Source organism: Pristis pectinata, chromosome 16 (genome assembly GCF_009764475.1).
Source record: "Pristis pectinata isolate sPriPec2 chromosome 16, sPriPec2.1.pri, whole genome shotgun sequence".
Lineage (NCBI taxonomy): Eukaryota > Metazoa > Chordata > Chondrichthyes > Rhinopristiformes > Pristidae > Pristis > Pristis pectinata.
The window spans coordinates 34,853,023-34,875,246 of NC_067420.1; the positions used below are offsets into that span (position 1 = coordinate 34,853,023).

A 22,224-nucleotide genomic window follows, 5' to 3' on the forward strand; every position below is an offset into this window, starting at 1 on the left:
GCAGAGAATCACAAATATTCTGAGTTAAGGGGGCAGATGCACTATTCACCAGGCCCCTTACCTTTTTGCCTGATACATCAGGCACAAGAGGAGCAATATGAATGAGGTCAGTTGACCTTGATAAACAAGTGAAGTGCAGGTAAGTGTTTTACTTATTTTTCCTTTATTTTACCAATATCTCGATATTTTCTGTGAATTTCTAATATCATAAAGGTATTTACTTAGAAATTTGGTTATGAATTGCCTGTGCTTTTTGCACTTTGCCCCAAGTCCTACCTACTGGCATAGTATACCAGGGAACTTCCAGGCACCATTCTGCTTTAGACGGATGATATTTTTCCAGTGTCATTTGTGCACACGATAATGTCATCAATGTGCATGATGTTCAATTGTGCCTTACGGGTAGAAATTGAACCAATAAAATATAAACTCCAACTTTCATTTTTCATACTAGATGCAAACCCTGGATCAAGTCAACAGGCAGAAATAAATTTACGAGGGCATCAATGTTTTGCTCTCTGGACATGCCTAACTGCTTCTCTGTACATTGCAAAAATCACTGCAGGCTTCACAATGCTTAATTGTAAAAAAAAATTACAGCACGTATAGATGCTGTGACTTCTGCAGCTTAAGAACTGCACGTGGCATGGGACTCGATTAGCATTGGCCACCAAGGTTGTTGAGGGGGGTGGGGGGGGGGGGAGTTGACATGGCCATATAAACTGAAGGCACATGTGATTGTGCTCCTCCATATCCCCCAGTTTGGATAGGCTGTGTCTGTTTCCCTTGGAGGGAAGGAAGCTGAGAGGTGACGTGATAAAGGTATATGATGTGATATGAGAGACATGGATACAGTATGTAGCCTGGGTCTTTTTCATGATAGAGGAATCTGAAACCAGAGAGCGTAGGTTTAAGGTCAGAGGGAGGAGATTTAATGGGGATCTGAGGGGTAAATTTTTTCATACAAAGAGTAGTTGGTATCTGGAATGAATTGCCAGAGGAGGTCGTGGAGGCAGGAGCAGTAACAATATTTAAGTGACATCTGGAAAGGTACTTGAATGAGCAAGATGAAGCAGAGGAATATGTAATTAATGCAAGCAGGTGGGATTAGTATAAATAGGCATGATTGTCAGCATGGATGTGGTGGGCTGAAAGGCCTGTTTCTATGCTGTGCAACCCAATGACTCCTATTACAGTTCAGTCAACACTGAGAAATCTTTTAGTGCATGCACTATTCTTCCATGCAGTATAAAGGTAAATTCACTATTCCTATACTGACATCCAAGTCTGAAAGAATCTTGGTTCTGGGTGATTACTGAATATTGTATTATTATTTAATTATTTCACTGCCCTTTCAATGGAGTGTAGCACCAGGAAATTTACTGAAGTAGACATGAGAAACTTCACAAGCTGATAAATCCTCTCAATTGACCACTTTCTTTTAAAGTTCTTTCTTTTCAGAAAAGCATTGTTGTATGCCGAATTGACTGTTCATTATGCTCTGTGATAGTTGGAAGACCATGAATCACTGTCCTTCCTTTTGATACCCATTCTGTGCAGTGTAGTTAGTATCAAGTCATTCACTTTTTGTATGAAAAATGAATTGCAGATTGTATAGATTATAATGAAAACAAAATGCTGTTTACACATTCTAACAGGACTTTGTTAGTAGTGATTATCGGAGTATTAACCATCCTGTATAACTTGTTTGACAGTGTGAACTGCAGCATTGAAAAGCGTCGTCGTGAACAAGAGAGCAAATACATTGAGGAGCTGGCTGAACTAATCTCAGCTAACCTAAGTGACATTGACAACTTCAATGTCAAACCTGATAAATGTGCAATCTTGAAAGAAACAGTGAGACAGATTCGTCAGATAAAAGAGCAAGGTAATGTGATGTATTATAATCTTTCCACAGAATATTAATGTAAAAAATCTGTAATGGCCTGTGCCACTACCATTTTGTTTGATAATGTTACTGTGAAACCTGTTGGAGCGTTTTACTATATTAAAAGACTATACAAATTCCTAATTATTGTACACTTGGCATGAAGTATCTTGAGATAGTATTGTTGAAGTTAGGATTTAGTGAAGCCAGAAAAATATTGGGAGACATACTAGGTAGCCCCAAATCTCCCACCATTCTTTCAAGTTTGTCTATATTAGTCACAGAAGAAGTCCTCTGTTTGCAATTCTTTTTGGCCCCCCTAAAGAGGTAGCAGTGGAGGCACTGGCATTAATGAGTGTTCTGTTGATAAGGAATTCGTATATCTGCTGCCAACATTGTAATTTGGGGACAGTCACTTGGTGCAGTGATGTCAGAAGTACAAATTTTAATGGGTCTTGCACTGCTGGTTTTGCAATTGCAGCAAACTCTGTGAAACTGATTTTTCAGTTCCTCAAAAATTTCAATTCATCCAAATATCTACATTGAGGCAAATGAAGGTTCCAGATCTGCTGCCTAAAACACCCATCTGTCAGATAATTGTAGCACCTTTTGGGTAATTTTTCCAATGCAAAGGTGCTACATAAATGTAACCTTTTAATGTTGTGGTTGAATTTAGTGTAATTATATCGTTTGAGTTTGTTCAGAGTTCCCAGTATGATGCTGAAAGACTTTTTCCCTCTAGTGGAGAGTCTAGAGCTAGTACGAACAGTCTTGGGATAAGGGACAGACAGCACTGAAAGGAAATTTCCATACCTATATGTAAAGATCTGGAATTCCTCATCTCGAAAACTGTGGATTCTTAGCTGCTGGGTATATTCAAGGCTGCAAACAATAGATTTTTAGACACTGGATTTAGGGCACTTGATCACCTCTGATTTTGCTGAGTGATAGAGCAGGCTTGAGGGGCTTCTTCAACTTATTATGGAGTTAAATACACTAATCAACCTTTGGATTTCCAGAAATATGTTTTAATTGATCACCTAATGTGGATTATTTATTGTAAACCTGATACAGGACTGAGAATGAGAACACAATTGATATATTCTTTGGTGCTATCTCTAAATCCTGCAGGCATTTTCAAATGTTCCACCTTATTTCCAATGCCTCTTAAACGTTGCTATTGTATCTGCTTCCACCACCTCCCCTGGCACCTATCCCATACTGTTTGTGGGGAAAAAAAACTTGCCCCATAAGTCTCCTTTAAACTTTACCCATCTCACCTTAAAGCTATGCCCTCTAGTATTTGACATTTTCACTCAGGGTTGGGAGGGGGGGGGGGGGAGCACGAGGGGAAAGTCTCTGATGATCTACCCTGTCTGTGCCTCTTGTAATTTTATATACTTACATACTGTATCTTGTTGTGAACTTTTCATTTCTGATTCCAGCCATTTTTGTTCCACTCGCCCAGCTCTGGCAAAGGAACCTTCAGTTTCCATTATTTATTTTCTTAGAATATCCCTCAACTTTTCCATCCCTCTATTTTTATTAACTTCCCAAAATGCCATCTTGTCACCTAATCTTTTCTTGGCTTAGTAGCTTTTCCCAGATGCCTCACTGCAAAGCACATTGGGATTTTCTCTTTTAACAGGGAATTTTTTCATTTAAAATGTGTTCTACAATTGTCACATAGTAAATGTTAAGTTTAGATCATTACATTCAGAAACTTGTGTGGTTTAAGGAACAAGTTCACTGATTTTGCTGTGTAGACATACTTCGGAGCTTTTTACAATCCTAGATTTTAAAATGTAGATTTAATAATGGACAGAATAGTAGTGAAACTTAAGAGCAGCCTTTTTATTTGTTTTGTCCCTGTACAATTAATTCTTTCTCTTCACAGGAAAAGCATCTTCAAATGAAGATGATGTCCAAAAAGCAGATGTATCTTCAACAGGACAAGGAGTAATTGACAAAGATTCATTGGGACCCCTGTTGCTCAAGGTAATCTGCAAATGAACAATACATTCTAATATTAATTTTCTGTGTGACCAGTTCTCCAACAAAGTGGATTGGTAGGTTTAATTGTGTAAGTAGACTTGAAGAGAAGATTTTAATTCAACTTTCAACATGTTTGTCATAATCTGAATGATAATCCGACACACATTTTGCTCAGTGAGACATGGTCTACTTGTTGCAGGCACTGGATGGCTTTCTGTTTGTGGTCAATCGAGACGGAAACATTGTTTTTGTGTCTGAAAATGTTACCCAGTACCTTCAGTACAAACAGGAGGAGCTTATGAACACTAGTGTGTATAATATTCTTCACCAAGAGGACCGCGATGAATTTCTTCGAAATTTGCCGAAATCAGCAGGTAGGAAAAGTGTTTAAAAATTTCCATGTTTTGGTACAGTGCATTTGTTTTGCCTAGGGCACTTTAAGATGACGGAGTAGCACTTTGGAGCCCTCTCCTCCAAGGTTCAGGGTACTGTCCTCCTTTGTCAGTTGAAATAGTTCCTTTTCCTGATGAATCTCACTGTTGTGATAATATTTGATTTAGGCACTTATTCATGTACGTTGTGTTGATTAAAGTTCATCCTGGGATATGGATTTTTCAGTAAAATATATCATGCCCACTTCCACATCTGGTTTCTTGCATTAATATATTTTTAAGTACCTTGTACCTTGGCAGTTGAGACACAAATTGGGCGAGAGGAGAATTTGGGTTGGGTGGTGGTAGTATGGGGGGTGGGGGCGGGTGCTGTAGTCACTGCCCAGCAGAAGACTTGAGAAATTTGTAAGGGTATTGATTATGATGATGAGGGAAGACTGCAAGAAATGGAAGTAAAAGGCTTCATGGGAAGCACTCATGCTCCCTCGTCCACAGGTAATGATGTTAAAAGCACTGAACTGCTGGAGCTGGCAGTTGTTGCTTCTATTTGACAGGTTTCCAGAGTCTTTGGACCCCAGTTGACAACTGATAAATCAATCAAGCCTTCAACCATGTTCGGGGAACCTGCTCAAATATGACTTGTTATCTCATCTCTCCGGGAGAAGTGGGAGAAAGGTTTTTTTGAGTGGGGGGGGGGGTGCGGGGTTCCAATGACAAGCACAATACTGTACCTATTCAGTGGTAGTTTTAACACAATGCGTTAAACTCCTCTCCCAACCCCTGCCCAGTTGTGAAGTAGAGGTGTGTGGGAGGGCATACAAGACAAATGCATGCATTAACTTGTATGCATTTAACCTCAACCTTGGGCAATATTTCCAGTTAAGATTAAGGTAAGAAGCAAAAGCTGGGGCACAGGTCCCCTTTAATTCCCCCATCACCCTTTCCCAATAATAGGGGATGTGCTCAGATGTATATGATATGTTTTTTGTGTGTCACTCCAAATGAATTACTGTATCGTCAAGTCAAAGAATTAATTACTCTTTTGGTGCCTCTGGGTTCCTATTGAACATTATATCTGACAGTTGCTGGTCTCCACTACTTTGTCCAGGGAAAAGGAATTTTCCCTGATCTGCATTCATTTCCCTGATTATGATCTGCATTCATGTTTACTCAGTGAATGGAGTTTCTTGGGCAAATGAAACACAGAGGCAGAAGAGTCACACATTCAACTGTCGAATGTTAGTGCAGATTCCTTATGATTCTTTGGAGGAGTCAAATGGAAACCATGAGCCACGTCAGAAATATGAAACCATGCAGTGCTTTGCACTCTCCCAGCCTAAGGCTGTAACTGAAGAAGGTGAAGGTAAGCCTCTGATATATTAATCATAAAATATTTCAGTTTAAAAGATGAAGTTATTCATTTTATTCAAGTGGGGATCATGACATGAATTCATCATAATGTTCTTTGTATCATTTGTTGTATGCTGTTTCTGTGTTGAAAAAAATATTAGTATTCCTGTGTAAAGAGCTGAAACATTTTCTTAACCTACCCAATATAATATGAACGGATCTGCTTTAATCTGGATATAATTTAGAATCTTAATTGGGTCATCTTTTTTTTCCCGAAGAGGACATCAAACTTACTTGGCCTTTCTGCGAATGAACAGTGATATTTGTCCAGTTGGAGGTGGTGTATGACTTGGAGGGGAACTTGTAACTGCTATCCTTCTCACGGCTCTAGGTTGCAGGTTTGGGAGGTGCTGTTGGAGTAGTTTAGGCAAGTTACAGTAGTGCATTTTGGAAATGGTGCACACTGTGGCCTTGATGTGAGAGTAGTGGATGGAATAGATATTTCTGGTGGTGAATGGGTTGCCAATCAGGTTGGCTGCTTTCTCTCGCATGGTATCAAGCTTCTTGAATGCAGTTGGAGCTGAAGTCTCCCAAGCAAGTGGGGAGCATTCCATTGCACCCCTGATTTCTGTCTTATAGGAAAGGTTTTGAGGTGGCAGGAAAGTGAGTAACTTGCAGTGGGATACCCAGCCTCTAACCTCCTGTCATAGCTTCAATACTGTATTTATCTGGCTGGTCCAGTTGGGTTTCTGATCAGTGGTAACTCTGAAGATGTTGATGATGGGGCATGGGATGGTGGTCATACCGTTGAATGTCAAAGATAGGTGATTACGTTCTCTCGTGTTCCAAGTGGTTGTGGCCTAGCACTTTTGTGACATGAATGTTACTCGCTGCTTGTCAGCCTGTAGCTCAATGTTGTCTAGATCTTGCAACATGCAGACATGGATTGTTTTATTTGCTGACGAATTGTGAATGAAATTGAACATTTTACAATCATCAGGGAACATCCTTGCCTTTTATCTTTGGTGATGAAAGGAAGATCTTTGAAGCTTTTGAAGGTGATAGTCCTAGGACACTGCCCTGCAGTGATTTCCTGGGGCTGGGCACGATTGTCCTTCAACAGCCAGAACAATCTTCCTTTTTGCAAAGTACGACTCCAACCGTTGGAATGTTTTTACTTTGATGTCCATTGACTGCAGTTTTACCATGGCTCCTTGATGCCACACTCAGTCAAATACAACCTTGATGTTAAGGACAGTTTGCCCTTGGAATTCAATTCACCTCACCTCTGGAGTTCAACTCTTTGGTCCATGTTTAGACCAAGGCTGTGACGAGGTGTGGAGATGAATACTCCTAGCGAAAACCAGAATTGGCATCAGTAAGTTGGTTGATGGTTAAGTGCCACTTGATAGCACACCTTGCAGAACTTTGATTGAGAACCAGCTGATTGGGCAGTTATCACATGGATTGGATTAGACTTCTCTGTGAACAGGATATATTTAGGCCATTTTCCACATTGGTGGGTGGATTGTTTGGTTCCTTATTCTGTAATTTTATTCTTGTACCCTTTTAAGCATTACATGGAGCGTGGTCTGGAACATTGTAATTTTTGGCTGTAATTTTCAGCTATTAAACTTGCTGATTTTATACTGAAACATTCAAAGTTTTCAAGCTTCCTCGATATTTCTTACAGGCCATTGTTTGCTAATTGTTTCCTGTAGCTCAACTTGGACTAGTTGTTTTCCTAATTCAAATTGGCTGTTATTACTACTTGATCATCCATCCAGACAGGCAGTTCTAATTACTGCATTTTATATTAGATTAAATGCAATGTCAATAGATATATAAATTGGTTATTATCATTTTCATCACTGGTCTATAAAAATAGAAAGAGAAATTGGAAAATTAAGATATTAACAGAAAATACTCAATGTGGAAAATTTAACATTTGAAAGTAATCTATCTCTCATAAAGGGAATAATTTCTGCTGGCAGTAACATACTAAGATTTGGTTCCTTGGGCATCAGTTATTTCCCGCACCATTTCATGTACACCATTTTTGTGAAGCCTGATGGATGAGCTCATCTTAGACAATACCACCAGTAAATTTGGCACTATCCCCATTCAGTGCTCATTACAAGCAGCACCCCAGATTTCCACACCTGATTTTCCTTCCCCAAGTTCAGCAACACTGAGACCCAACGACAACACCACCACTGCAACTCAAGAGGAAATGAGGTTAGCTAACTTGCCACACACTTAGGGTGCAATGTGGAAGATTCTTTTAACTGCTTGGATTTCAGGCAAGCTTCAAGGTGCTTGTGAATGGCCCACTTTTTGATCTGAATTCGAACTCATTAAACTTAGTCAATTTGATGACTAATTAGTTTATTATTACCAGCTGTAAAGGTCTGCTGTCTCAATGGGATGACTGGATAAGCTGCCTTTTTCTGTCTGTTTTGACCTGTTATTGCCATTTGCCAGGGAAATAAGTAAAGTGAGATGATATTTATTTGTAATGAAGAATACTTTATGAATTGAATTGATTATTCTGTGGAAAGTGGAACCAAAGTCTGATTTTGTTGCTTTAGATCTTCAGTCCTGTATGATTTGTGTAGCGAGACGGATTACACCAGTGGAAAGATCACAATTCCCCACCAGTCCTGAAAGCTTTGTCACAAGACATGACATGACAGGTGAGCACACTGAGAAATTATACCTAATACATAAGTTCTACCATGGCTCTAAAACATTGAATTTAATACAGGTAACGTTAAATTCATTTTATGAAAAGGTGTTACTTATGTTAATAGCATTCATTTAAAGCTTTAGCAGCTTGAGGCTAACAGGGATTGTACGCTCTCTTGCCTGACTATTTGAAAATAAATTGTATGCATTTTGAAAATTGCTGTATGACTGTTAATCACCTTATAACAATATTCTTAAAATCTTGGCTTTTTTAGCCTCTCCCCTCATTTATTCTTGTTACTTTTGCTTTTTAAAATACATTTCTGAATTGCATTCCCCATTGTAATTTTTTTTTAGATTCAATGTTCAGACTAACCTATGTGGATTGAGGGTTCATTGTGACATTGAGGCCCAAATCATTCAAAGCTAGTCAGCCAGCAGTTTGTTTTTAGGTAGCTTAAGGCTTGGTAATTAAAACTGAACATTTCATGCATCTGTTTTATATCCTTCCCCGGCTAATTATTTGTCAAATCTGATCATGCAGATTGTTGGTGTTCTACCATGAGTTTGACTTCAACGCTCCCATGGCCAAAACTATTTGTTCTCACCTTTGCAATATTGCACAATCATATTGCAATTTTTTCCCCTTTTGTTCATTTTTTGGGACGTGGGCATCACTAGCAAAGCCAATATCCCTAACTACCCTTGGCAAAGTGATGGTGAGCCACCTTCCTCAGCTGCTGCTAACCTTCCTGTTAAGGTAATCCCACATAACTTTTGTGTTGTGAGTTCCAGGGTTTGGACCCAGTTTAAGGATTGGTGTCATATTTCCAAATTGGGACGGTCTGCAAATTAGAAGGGAACCTGGAGATGATGCTGTTCCTGACCTTGATGGGGGTGATTACAGATTTTGGAGTAGCCTAGGTGATTATCTGTCGTATATTTTGTACATGGTACACACTGCAGCCACAGTGGTGGTGGAAGTGAATATTAGTGGTACATATTGGTCACAATCCTTTTACTTTTTCTGTTCCAATATTGGAGTGGATTTACATGAAGTTCCTTTTCCCTTCTATTTCTAGGCAAGATAACTTCAATTGATCCAAGTTCCCTACGTGCCTCGATGAAGCCAGGTTGGGAAGATCTTGTGAGAAGATGCATTCAGAGATTCTTTCACCATAATGATGGACAGCCCTGGTCATTGAAAAGACATTACCAAGAAGGTGAAATGCTCTATAATCGCATTAATCTAGAAATGAGTAGTTGATGAATTGTGAGGAGTAATTATGTGCAAGCAGATATTTCCTAAAGAGAATTGATAATAGTGAGGTGGGAGTTTTCAAAAGCAAGGCATGATTTCAACCACAGTTTTATTACAAGTAAATACATCATTACAGCTCAAAGATGGTGCAGTTTAATAAATTACTCACGCTCCCTCAGGAAAATATATCTGAAATATTAAAGGGTGCATTGAAGCTAAATGCTCTTTGATGTTCTGGTTCTCAACTTCACTGGCACATTACAAAATCTGATGAATTTTTTTTTGCCTCATTGTAGTTGATTAATTAATCACTACCTATTACCTTCAGCTATCTTGCTGAAAACCATGCTTGTAGCTTTCCCAACTTGATGGCAATGTGATTACTGTTGTGTGTTCCAATCTATTCTTCATTTGAGTATTTAGTATGTTCTGACTGGCACAATGGACTTGCCTAATACTAAATTAATTGAACCTGGAGTACATCAAAGGCCACCTGATCTAGTTATTTTAGAGTGTACTAAGTGCCCTTTGATAAATTAAAATGCATTATTACAGAAAATATTGATAAAACAAAGCAGATGGCTAGAGCATCCCAACTTTAAGGAAATGTATCCTCTTTGAAGGAAGATGTCTATGGTTGTAATTTATCCACACCCTTAATCCCATGCCGTGAGGTAGCATTCACTGAGAAAACCATGATATAAAATGTGTAATAGTAAACTCAGTCAAAGTTTTGAAGAATTCACTTGTTACATCGGTGGCTCTACTATTCCATAAATTTTAGATTTATAGTGTCTGTTCATTTGTATGAGAACATTCAATGTTTTTCTTCCTATTTAGCCTTGATGCAAGGTCAAGCTGAGAGTCCACTTTATCGGTTCTCCTTGTCAGATGGCACTGTAGTTACTGCACAAACCAAGACCAAGCTTTTGCGTAACCCAGCGTCCAATGAATCCCTTGGCTTTGGCTCCACACATCTGCTCCAAAGGTATGGGAATGCAAATCTTGGTGTTATAATCTGCAGATTTTCTGTAATTCTCAGGGATTCTCAAAGAAATATAATGGTTTCAATTAAATCTTAGTGGCATGTACTAAATGACAATCTAGGCACATAAAATACCACTTCTGAAATAGGACTCCGTTGAAGTTACTGGAGCCAAACTTAAGAGTAGAACACACGTGCGTTGCTATATCCTGCATATGTGACCAAGGATGAATTTCTACCCAAATTTCTAATTCTCTACTTCTTTCTGAGTGAGAATTGTGTGAGTGCTAAGGTTATGGTATCTGTACAAACTCTTCTTGAGTAGAATATTTATTGGTTACTGAGTTTAGCACACATTTGCTTTGCTTTCTGCAGCCCCTTTCTTTGAGTTAATGACCTGCAGTAGACCTAACTGAGGTACACAGCCTGCCATGTGGGAAGCCATGTTGTATCACACCCTAGTTATTATACCTACCCCCTTTTTGGTTTTTATCTATTTATCACCTGGTGATTCTATGAAGTATTTGTGTTTCTACAATAAGGAATGTTCCATCACTTTCATTCTAGAGCTTGTGCAAGTGTAGACAAGTTTGAAAAATTGTAGAGTGATACAGCACAGATGTTCAGTCCACCTGGTCCACACCACCATCAACTATCTCGTTGCACTAACCCTGCCTTAATCCCATTTTTTATTCTCCTCATATGCCCATCAACTCCCCCAAATTCTACCACGGACCTACACAGTAGGGGCAATTTATAGTGGCGAGTTAACCTTCCAACCACACACCTTTAGGATGTGCAAGGTAGCTGGAAGAAGGTGCAAACTCCACACAGACAGCACCCAAGGTCAGTGCAAGAGGGCCGACTCCACAAGGTTCATATGGGGTTCATGCTATCAGCTGTGAAATTCAACTTAGTTGTCATTTTCAGTTCCTGCACTGGATTGTAGTTCGAACACTTAAGTAGTTATAAAGAAACAAATTTTCTTTTGGTTTTATTACATGTATGACTTTCAGTCATATATCGAATGGGGGTGCTTTATGTATAAGGGGAGATTAGATTGGCTGGGTTCATTCTCACTGGAATGTAGGAGCCTGAGGGGTGACCTTTATAGAGGTTTACAAAATAGAGGGGCATAGATAGAATGGATAATCAGTCTTTTTCTTAGGATGGTGGAGCCTAAAACTAAAGGGCATAGGTTTAAGGTGAGAGGGGAGAAGTTTTTCCGCACTGAAGGTGGTGGTTATATGGAATGAGCTGCCAGTGGAAGTGGTAGAGGCAGATGCAATTACAGTGTTGAAAGGGCATTTGGACAGGTACTTGGATGGGAAAAAGGAGTAGAAAAATACAGGCCTAATGCAAGCAAATAGGATTAGCATAGATAGGCATCATGGTTGGCATGGGTGAGTTGGGCCAGAGGGCCCATTTCTTTTCTGTACAATTAGTAGGGTGTTTTCGTGTCAGTCTCAGGGTTTGCTGAATCTTGGCAGCCAGTGGTGATATTCACTTATCCCTTCAAGTCTGTTCAGCTATTCAAAATGTGGAAATGTGTCATTTTTTTTATTGAGTAAAATATCGTAATTGTGAACATTGCAATTCTCTTCTTGGATTTTTGTCTTCACAATGAACATGTTTAATTGTTGATGTTGCCTCTGACCCCGCCCCCACCCCCACCCCCACCCCCACCAATAATTTTGATCTCCTTGTAGGGAACAGAATGGTTGCAGGTTGAATCAAACCAACATGGGGCAAGAAATGATGAAGACACTTGCCACAGCAAATGCAAATTCTACAGGGAATATGAATATGTCATCAGGGGGAACAGGACAAGGGATGCCGGTTCAAAACAGCATGACCTATGGTGCAAATAGCTTGAATGACCCCAGTTCTATGGGGCAGATGGGAAGATTTGGTGCAGGAAGTGGAACTACAAGTGCAATAAACCTAGGGCCGAGCATGCAGGCGACTGGTTTACAGGGTAACAACTATGCACTCACCATGAACAGCCCCCCACACAGTAGTCCTGGAGTGAACACCACCCAGCAGAACCTGATGCTTTCACCGAGGCATCGAGTAAGTCCACGAATGGGACCCAGTCAATATTCTTCAGCTGGTGGGATCCAATCACCGGTGGGACATGTAAACAGCACAGGAACTAGCACCTTCTCTAGTAGTTCCCTCAATGCACTTCAAGCCATTAGTGAAGGGTTAGGAGTTTCACTCCTATCATCGTTATCATCGCCTGGTCAGAAAATGGAATCTTCCCCAAATGTGAGTTTGATCCAGCAACCAAAGATGGGTGGCATGGATATAAAAGAGTCTCCTGTCCTTTATGGGGAACATAACCAGGTTGAGAGCACAGTAGGTCGACCAGAAAGTAGAGATGCTCATTCTGAGCAGAAGAATGTTAAGGAAGGTAATCTGAACGTTTTCAGTAACAGTGACAACTTAGAGGGCCAGAGAAGATTCCATGAGAACAAAAACCACACAAAGCTTTTGCAGCTGTTGACCTCTCCCTCGGATGACATGGGGCTGACCTCTTTAACAAACTCCAACTTGGATTCCAGTATTAAGGATTCCTCTGCAGGCATCACAAGTCCAACAGGGGTTTCCTCAACCTCGACTACAGCTGGTGCTAGCTCTGCCGCAACTGCATTGCATGGCTCTTCTGTACAGGAGAAACACAAAATTTTGCACAAGCTGCTAAAGAATGGCAACTCTCCTGCTGAAGTAGCCAAGCTTACTGCAGAGGCTACAGGCAAAGAGTCGTGTCAGGACTCGGGTAGCATGACACCAGTGGGTGATGCTGTGATCAAGCAAGAGCAGATGAGTCCGAAGAAGAAGGAAAATGCACTACTGCGCTACCTGTTGGATAAAGATGATCCAAAAGAACTAACTTTAAAGGATATTAAGCCCAAAATAGAAAGAATGGACAAAATGGATCCTTGCAATGCAGCAAAGATGTCTGGTTCAATACAAGTGAAAGATGAAGTGCGCATCAAGACTGAACCAACTGACCAGGTAACACAAAAAAATTCTGCGTTTGTTTATGAGCTGTAGCTGTGCTTTATTAATACAATATGGGTTGTTATAGGGTTTGGTATTTGATGTAAGAACCCAAATAGTGGAAGATTGCACACAGAGTTCCTGACAGGCAGTGTTGTCTCTCCTTTTCCTATACGTTTCGCTTTCATTGTTCCTGCATGCTGCTGTTTGCTGTTGCAGCAGAATAGTTTTAATAATCAGGCTTTGGAAGAGAGATTTATCCAGCATTCCTTGTGCTCTGGATGCATCTATTGTTGCCATAGTGAATAGTTCTGATTTACTAGGTGATAGAGGTAAGTGTATCCCTCTTGCAATACTTTCCAATTATGTCCTACTTTGTGATGTGACATAGTTTGAAAAATGATTATTCAAAATGTCCTCAAATGTATCACTTAAGCTTTAGATTGCTGTATAAATGGTTGTTAATATGCAATTGCCTCTTGGTCATATGTAAGCAGCTAATGTGTCTGGTTTCCCTTCTTTGCATTATTTCTTTCCCCTAATTCTATGGCTTCATCTCTTCTAAATGTGGCATCTTGCTGAGGGATTAAGTTTTGGTGTAGCTGCAATCCAGAATTTCAATCAGAAGATATTTGGTGCTAGAAGAAATGGTTGCCTAATCTAGCCCAGTTCAGAAAGTTGTATGTAAAGGGATCTAATTTGGATAATGGACGTTGGAATCATTATATCAATTTCGGTATACTTGCAGACTTATTGCTGATGTTCTTTGGCTCATCATATCAGCATGAAGCCCAATTTCTCAACTATCTATCTGGTTAATGATGGCATCATCTTAAGATGTCCTGCATCTCTTAAAAGAGAGATGCGTAGGGGCCTCAGCAGGTGCTTATAAGTGTTGGATAATTTCATAGCAAATAATGGGCTCTTCAATCTTCTGACGCTGCACAAAATGTCTTAGTGCAGGAGGAGTTGAGATGTCTTGTATCCAAGTAAACAACCCCATCCTTCAACATGCAGATTGATATAGAAGACAGTAGGAAGAATTGGATATAGAGGTCAGCATCAAAAGTTGAGTACCATGGGCCTGGATACAGTGAAGCAAATAGTTCAGTGATCTTAAATGTGCACTCAGGGCCAGTGAATGCATCTTCACAACTCCCCTTCCAATAATATTAGTGAGGACATTAGTTTCCCTAATGTTGCTTACCATTGCTGAAAGCCTAACATCCATGTCTTCCAGCTTGCATATACTAACGGTCCTTCAATCGTGATGAAGGTATTACATCACATTCTTCCAGTTTACAAGCTACATATGCTCAGTAACCCTCTCCCTCTTGCATACCTTTCTCCTTGCATTTAACTAAGAACTGCAGCCTGTCCAGGCAATAGTATAAAGGTGAGAAAAGATTGAAGATGAAGACAAACTGTCACTTGGTTTACCACTCTGAGTCACCAGCTCAGCTACTGACTCTGCGTACTTTCCAGGTTAGTTTCAAGGTGTTTTGCACATGGTGGGCCCCTTGGCACAGGGAAAGAACTGGAGGTATGAGCTTGCTGAAGGGTCTGCTGCACAGTTATTTAGCTACAAGAAAACCAATATGATGACTTTGGGCCTTTAGAAAATGGCTTATGAGGATACACAATGAAATGCTTTGTACTTTGCACACTGCCTTTCTGACAGGACTGGCAATATCAAGTAGCAAAGAGGAGCCTTTGACCAACACCTTCAACACCTGCCCCTACACCACCTCCATCACCTCCATCCAGGGATCCAAACGGTCCTTTCAGGTGAGACAGAGATTCACCTGCACCTCCCGTAACATCATCTACTGCATTCGGTGCTCCAAGTGTGGCCTCCTGTACATTGGTGAGACCAAATGCAGACTAGGTGACAGTTTTGCAGAACACCTGCGCTCTGTCTGTAACTGCGATCTGCATCTCCCCGTTGCCGGTCACTTCAACTCCCCCTCCCACACTATCACTGATATGACAGTCCTCAGCCTTCTCCCACTTTAGGTAATCCCCCTTCCTCCCTCCACCCCCACCCCACCATGCTTCTTCTCTTCTTCCCATTCCTAGCCTCTTTTTTTTCCACCTTTTCTTTTCCTCTCTCACCTTACCCACCTGCTGGTGGATCTGTTCTCCCCTCCTCTCCTGCACCTGCCTATCACTAGCTCTTACCTGCATCTACCTATCACCACCTTGTGCCCACCCCGCCTCCCCTCTTTTGTCCACCTATCACTGCTCTGCTTTTCCCTCTTATATATTGGGCTTCCCCTTTTTCCTATCTTAGGTCCTGAAGAAGGGTCCTGACGCAAAACGTTGACTGCCTTCTTTTCTCCACGGATGCTGCCTGGCCTGCTGAGTTCCTCCAGCATCATCGTGTTTTTCGTCTAGATTCCAGCATCTGCAGTCCTTTGTTTCTCTTTGACCAATCTTGCCTGGTGTTTTGTGTAGAATTTGAATCTCATCTTTTCTAGTGTGGAAGTGCTGAGCAACAACATTAGCAATTGCAAACCCAACCAAAATGCATCACCTGAAGATACACAAGCAAAAGCCACACAACATCTGGTTGCAGCAGTGGAAGCTCAGACTGTGGAATTATGTAAATTGTGTGCCTCTGGCAATGCTGAGTCCCAAATTTACCCTGTGGATCTGATGCTGGAACCATAAAAGTTCAGAACAGTTTAATCATAGGTTGAATTTCTTTTTTGCAAATAATTGCAGAAACCAATAAAAGAAGACGATAGGATTGTCTTTAAAATATGAACCATCTCTTCAAATCTGTTCACTTAAACTCATGTGTAACACTTCTATTTCAGTGAACATAGCTTATTTACAGTGGCATGCAAAAGTTTGGGCACCCCTGGTCAAAATTTCTGTTACTGTGAATAGCTAAGCAAGTAAAAGATGACCTGATTTTCAAAAGACATAAAGTTAAAGATGACACATTTCATTAATATTTTAAGCAAGATTACTTTTTTTATTTCCATCTTTTACAGTTTCAAAATAACAAAAAAGGAAAAGGGCCCGAAGCAAAAGTTTGGGCACCCTGCATGGTCAGTACTTAGTAACACCCCCTTTGGCAAGTATCACAGCTTGTAAATGCTTTCTGTAGCCAGCTAAGAGTCTTTCAATTCTTGTTTGGGGGATTTTCGCCCATTGTTCCTTGCAAAAGTCTTCTAGTTCTGTGAGATTCTTGGGCCGTCTTGCATGCACTGCTCTTTTGAGGTCTATCCACAGATTTTCGATGATGTTTAGGTCGGGGGACTGTGAGGGCCATGGCAAAACCTTCAGCTTGTGCCTCTTGAGGTAATCCATTGTGGCTTTTGAGGTGTGTTTAGGATCGTTATCCTGTTGTAGAAGCCATCCTCTTTTCATATTCAGATTTTTTACAGACGGTGTGATGTTTGCTTCCAGAATTTGCTGGTATTTAATTGAATTCATTCTTCCCTCTACCAGTGAAATGTTCCCCGTGCCACTGGCTGCAACACAAGCCCAAAGCATGATTTATCCACCCCCGTGCTTAACAGTTGGAGAGGTGTTCTTTTCATGAAATTCTGCACCCTTTTTCTCCAAACATACCTTTGCTCATTGTGGCCAGAAAGTTCTATTTTAACTTTGTCAGTCCACAGGTTTCCAAAAAGCATCAGGCTTGTTTGGATGTTCCTTTGCAAACTTCTGAAGCTGAATTTTGTGGTGAGGATGCAGGAAAGATTTTCTTCTGATGACCCTTCCATGAAGGTAGTATTTGTGCAGGTGTCGCTGCACAGTAGAACAGTGCACCACCATTCCAGAGTCTACTAAATCTTCCTGAAGATCTTTTGCAGTCAAACGGGGGTTTTGATTTGCCTTTCTAGCAATCCTACGAGCAGTTCTCTCCGAAAGTTTTCTTGGTCTTCCAGACCTCAACTTGACCTCCACCGTTCCTGTTAACTGTCATTTCTAAATTACATTACGAACTGAGGAAACGGCTACCTGAAAACGCTTTGCTATCTTCTTATAGCCTTCTCCTGCTTTGTGGACATCATTTATTTTAATTTTCAGAGTGCTGCTTAGAGGAGCCCATGGCTGCTGATTGTTGGGACAAGGTTTGAGGAGTCAGGGTATTTATAAATCTTTGAAATTTGTATCACCTGGCCTTTCCTAACGATGACTGTGAACAAGCCATAGCCCTACCAAGCTAATGAAGGTCTGAGACCTTGGCAAAAGTTATCTGAGAGCTCAAATCTCTTGGGGTGCCAAACTTTTGCAAGGTGCTCCTTTCCTTTTTTCACTCTAAAATTGTACAAAACAAAAATAATGCACTAATCTGCTTAAAATGTTGCAAAGAATGTTTCATCTTTAATTTTATGACTTTTGGAGATCAGTTAATCTTCTACTCAACTATTCACAGTAACAGAAATTTTGACCGGGGTGCCCAAACTTTTGCATGCCACTGTATATCTAGAACTTATATAAAAAAAACTCTTGGATTACAGGTGGTATGAGGGAAATGGGTAGTGGGTTGGTGGAAGTTGCATTTTGTGCAATTGTGCCTCTATTTTACCTGTTCTTTTGATGTCTGCTTGGGCAATATTTTATTATATTCTCTTGGTGATTGCATTTAATCATGTAGTTATTCTCGTTGTAGTCCTGGTGACAGGGGCTCTTTGTAAATGACCTATTTATGGTTAAAGCAAGCAGATTATGCACTAGGATTTTAGATAAAATAGTTCATGAAAGGATTCCTCTGTTGAACCTAAACAAAGAGAAATACTACATTTGGTTCTCTGGTGCTTTGAGCAAACAAATGGTGTTTATTTACCATTAATTTGCAGTTGGTCTTAAACTAATAATGCTGACTTTTCTTCTATGTTGTATTTTAGGCAAGCAATGAATTGGATACTTTAGATGATATTCTGGGTGACTTGCCCCAGTATTACACAGATTCTGGGAACAGTAGCTCCATGATAAACAAACAAGCAATGTTTCAGGATGCCATGGCATTTGAAAGAGGTCACTCACCTTCCCCAGGGACATCAAAACAAATCCGTGGCAGTAAGTTGCATTTATTACTTGCACTGTAATAATACTTCAGTTTTACAGGAAGCAAAGCTGCTCCACCTGCTGTCAGAGTCTGCTGGAGGCTTTGGTCTTTTGAAGGTGTATTAAATCATAAATGAAATACTTAATAGTTGAAGAATTGGGCTACAACAATCCCTATGATGTGAAATTATTTGAGGATTGGGGAAATGATAATTTGGTAGTGGAGTGTTGTATGATGTTGGTCTTAGAGAAATCAGTATATTGTTAGAAGGCCTAATGTGTAAAAGGGGAATGAGCCCAAATGAAAAACAAGTCTCCTCTCTAGAAGTGGGTGGAATATATTAAAGGTAGGTTGGAGGGAAGTGCTGTTTATGTGGAAATGCCTATTTCTGGATAGAGTATTACAGCAGCGTGTAATTTCCTTTATGTTCTTATTCATTGCTTGGCTCTCAATCCTAAAAACAAACACTTCTTCTTTATGAGATCAAAGTTGTCATAAATAAACAATCTATTAGCTTTCATAGACATGTTATCTTTTATAGGCCAACATCATATGAGATACATTAGTTCACAATGTAGGTCCATATCTGTATTATGTCGTCCTTGGATATCTAGGCTTCACTTGCTGAGGGAGCAGGATGACTCAAAGGATGCTGTGCTAATTACACAATAGGGAGCTTTCCTGGCCATCCCAAATCACTTTAATTCCCTAAAGCTTAATGTGCCGCTTTTAAGAGATGATCATAAGCTTTGCAACCAGCCCTTGGCTAAGTACCATGGAATCACGCAACAAAGACTGGAGGACTTGGGATTCTGGAGGCTTGGATCAGAACTGGAGGCACTTTGATTGCTGCCATTGTACAGTATCAAATCCCCATTTCAAATATGGTAGAAATCCCTATTTCAAGTTGCAGGGGCTGTAAAGTGGCATCCTTGACGCAGTGCCACATTAGGAGTAGGATAACATTTTGAACTTGGAGCAGATGCAAGCCCAGTTTGAATCATGCACAATTAACTTTGAATACATTTTGGTAGAAATCCCTATTTCAAGTTGCAGGGGCTGTAAAGTGGCATCCTTGACGTAGTGCCACATTAGGAGTAGGATAACATTTTGCACTTGGAGCAGATGCAAGCCCAGTTTGAATCATGCACAATGAACTTTGAATACATTTTGGATGGGATGGAGGAACTGAAAATTAGGATAATAAACTTCAGCAGCAATTTTGCTTCTGATTTTAATTCTGAATAAGTCAAATGCCTGGTCTGAGAATTTCATGCAATCTAAAGAATTTATTTTGGAAAGCAATTAGGTTATCTGGATTAAATTACTTGTACATATCTACAACATTGATGGAATTGTGAACCTATCCTTTAACCTAATTCCATAAAAAATACTTTGTCATTGGCTTTATTTTTGAAAACAAGGCAAATGGGACTGCCTGTGCTGCTTTTTGTAGAAAATTATATTGATATTGTTTCCTTCAATGAAATCAAATGTTCATTCATTCGTACTCTAATTAAATATTCAGACTATGACAAGAACATTTTTGAAATGAGGAAAATCTCACATTGAGAGTTTTTTAAAGAAAGAATTTCATTATTCAGCAAAACACAAGTTAGTTTTTGTGTTAATTCAATGTTTGTGTTCAGAATATCACAAAATGTTTCATGCCCTCTAAATTCCTATGGTTCAAGAATAATCATTTCTTTTTTCCCCAGCAAATGAAGCAACTAGCTGATGCCCAACCATCAATGAGATAAATTACCACTTAGTTTAGTCATGGTGATTGGGGTGAATATTGGCAAAGAAATTCATTAAATGCGATTCTTGAATTATATAAACATGCAGGATTTTTGCAACCAGTTTGGGAGTACTGTTTATGGACTTATGGACTTGATGTTCTCTCATAGTTTAAAAGCTACTTAGTGTACTTTTCAACAGTGAGATCAATCATCAGTCTTAATTGTAGGGTTTATTACAAAATTTTCTTATTTTGCTTCTGCTGACTCAATATATAGTTTTCATTTTAAAAGGAAATACTGGTGACTTCCATTTGGGAAATGGTTTGGATACGTTATTGAGGAAGAAGAATTCTCACATAATTAAAGCAAATATCTGGACTAATCGCCATCACTGACAAATGCTTACTAGTTTTTTTTCAATTATTCATAATGATACCATGACATTTTCCTTAAGAAAAACATTCACTTACTCTTATAAAATATTTTTGTCTTTCCTCTATCTATAATAATCAGTGATTTTTTTTTTTTCCCCATTACTTTTGAAGTGGATCATCATGAGTTTATTTTTGCCCCTTGGGCTATATATAATAATCAGACGTTCCTTTAGCTAGCATAAATTGGACTTTGTATTCCTCATCTCGCTTAAATTTAAACTAAAAGCCTCTACTGAATGTTATGATTTTTGTTTAAGAGTGCTTTACAATGATGGACATGAAGATGATATTTTGGGGAAAGGGGATGGTAATGGGAAATCAGTGTTGTTGTTAACAACTAGTACAGATAATGGGTAGAATGGCCTCCCTCTGGGCTATAAAATGTTTGAACAGATACAGAGTAACAAAATTTTATTTTGCATGTGTTTTTCATATTTGCTTCATATTCCTATTGTATTACATTTTAACACTTCTAACAGGATATCTCTTTGTGCCAATCCTACTAGCTTTAAGCAGTCCACCACCTATGCAATCCTCCAGACCTCGGTTTAACCGAGCCATGTCATTGGATGTTAACACTCAGGGCCAGGCCAGTGCAGGAGTTGGCCCATCTCTAAGAAGCAACACCCCTTATGGAATGATGGCAAAGCAAGCGATGATGGCAAACCGAATGGGAGGCAGCCAAGAGAGTTTTGTGGGGAGTGCAGGTATGTTTCCCCTTTGCTAAGTATATTGAGCACTCTGACTTTGTGAATCCACTGGGGGGACGTAACACACAAGATCTTGGTGTTACAGGCATTGTTCACCTTTGCTTTTTGCTCACGCAGACTTGAAGTATCCCATTAGTTAAAAAAAAATCATATTATGTCACAAAAATAAGTTTTGTTGAAAAATATGCTTATAATCTGCATAGTACAGAGAAGAATCTTTTTCTGGGTTTGTAAGGAAGAGACTAGAGTCAAAATACTAGGAAATGGATTAACATACTAAGGAATGAGTCATTGAATAACTGAATAAGAATGCACTGCAGCTCACAAGTATAGATGTGATCAAATTCTTAAAGCCAAATAGGTTGAAAACTGCTAGGATTATTGTTTAGTTGTTGACACATCTATTTAATTCCTGTAGCTCAGTTTCTAAAAGAAAACAAGAAAGAACTTGCACTTTTGTAGTTTCATGACCTCAGAATGGAATAATACACTTTTCACTCAGTGATGGCCTTTTGAAGTGCACTCACTCTTGATGTATAAGAATAATGACAGCCAATTTGCATCCAGCAAGCTCCAGAAGCAGCAATAGGATGATGATTAGGTGATGTTTCTAGTGATATTGATTGATAGATAACTGCTGGCTTGTACATCAGGGATAACTTACCTGCTCTTTGAAAAGAGTGTTATGGTACTTTTACAATCTCCTGAGGATGGTTGGTTCAGTGTCCAATTGGAAGATAGCTC

At 39.7% G+C, this 22,224-nt stretch overlaps 1 protein-coding gene across 6 annotated transcripts in view; it reads left to right on the forward strand.

The window, feature by feature from the left end:
- LOC127578695 (nuclear receptor coactivator 3-like) overlaps window positions 1–22,224 on the forward strand; it is a 177,960-nt gene that overhangs the window by 135,788 nt on the left and 19,948 nt on the right. For all 6 annotated transcript variants that reach the window (XM_052030984.1, XM_052030983.1, XM_052030986.1 and 3 more), the window contains 10 exons: window positions 1,716–1,888; window positions 3,786–3,886; window positions 4,083–4,257; window positions 5,450–5,638; window positions 8,217–8,321; window positions 9,396–9,536; window positions 10,415–10,562; window positions 12,269–13,580; window positions 18,434–18,605; window positions 21,277–21,477. In XM_052030984.1, the coding sequence (XP_051886944.1) occupies window positions 1,716–1,888; window positions 3,786–3,886; window positions 4,083–4,257; window positions 5,450–5,638; window positions 8,217–8,321; window positions 9,396–9,536; window positions 10,415–10,562; window positions 12,269–13,580; window positions 18,434–18,605; window positions 21,277–21,477 (2,717 nt within the window). The remainder of the gene's footprint in view (window positions 1–1,715; window positions 1,889–3,785; window positions 3,887–4,082; window positions 4,258–5,449; window positions 5,639–8,216; window positions 8,322–9,395; window positions 9,537–10,414; window positions 10,563–12,268; window positions 13,581–18,433; window positions 18,606–21,276; window positions 21,478–22,224) is intronic.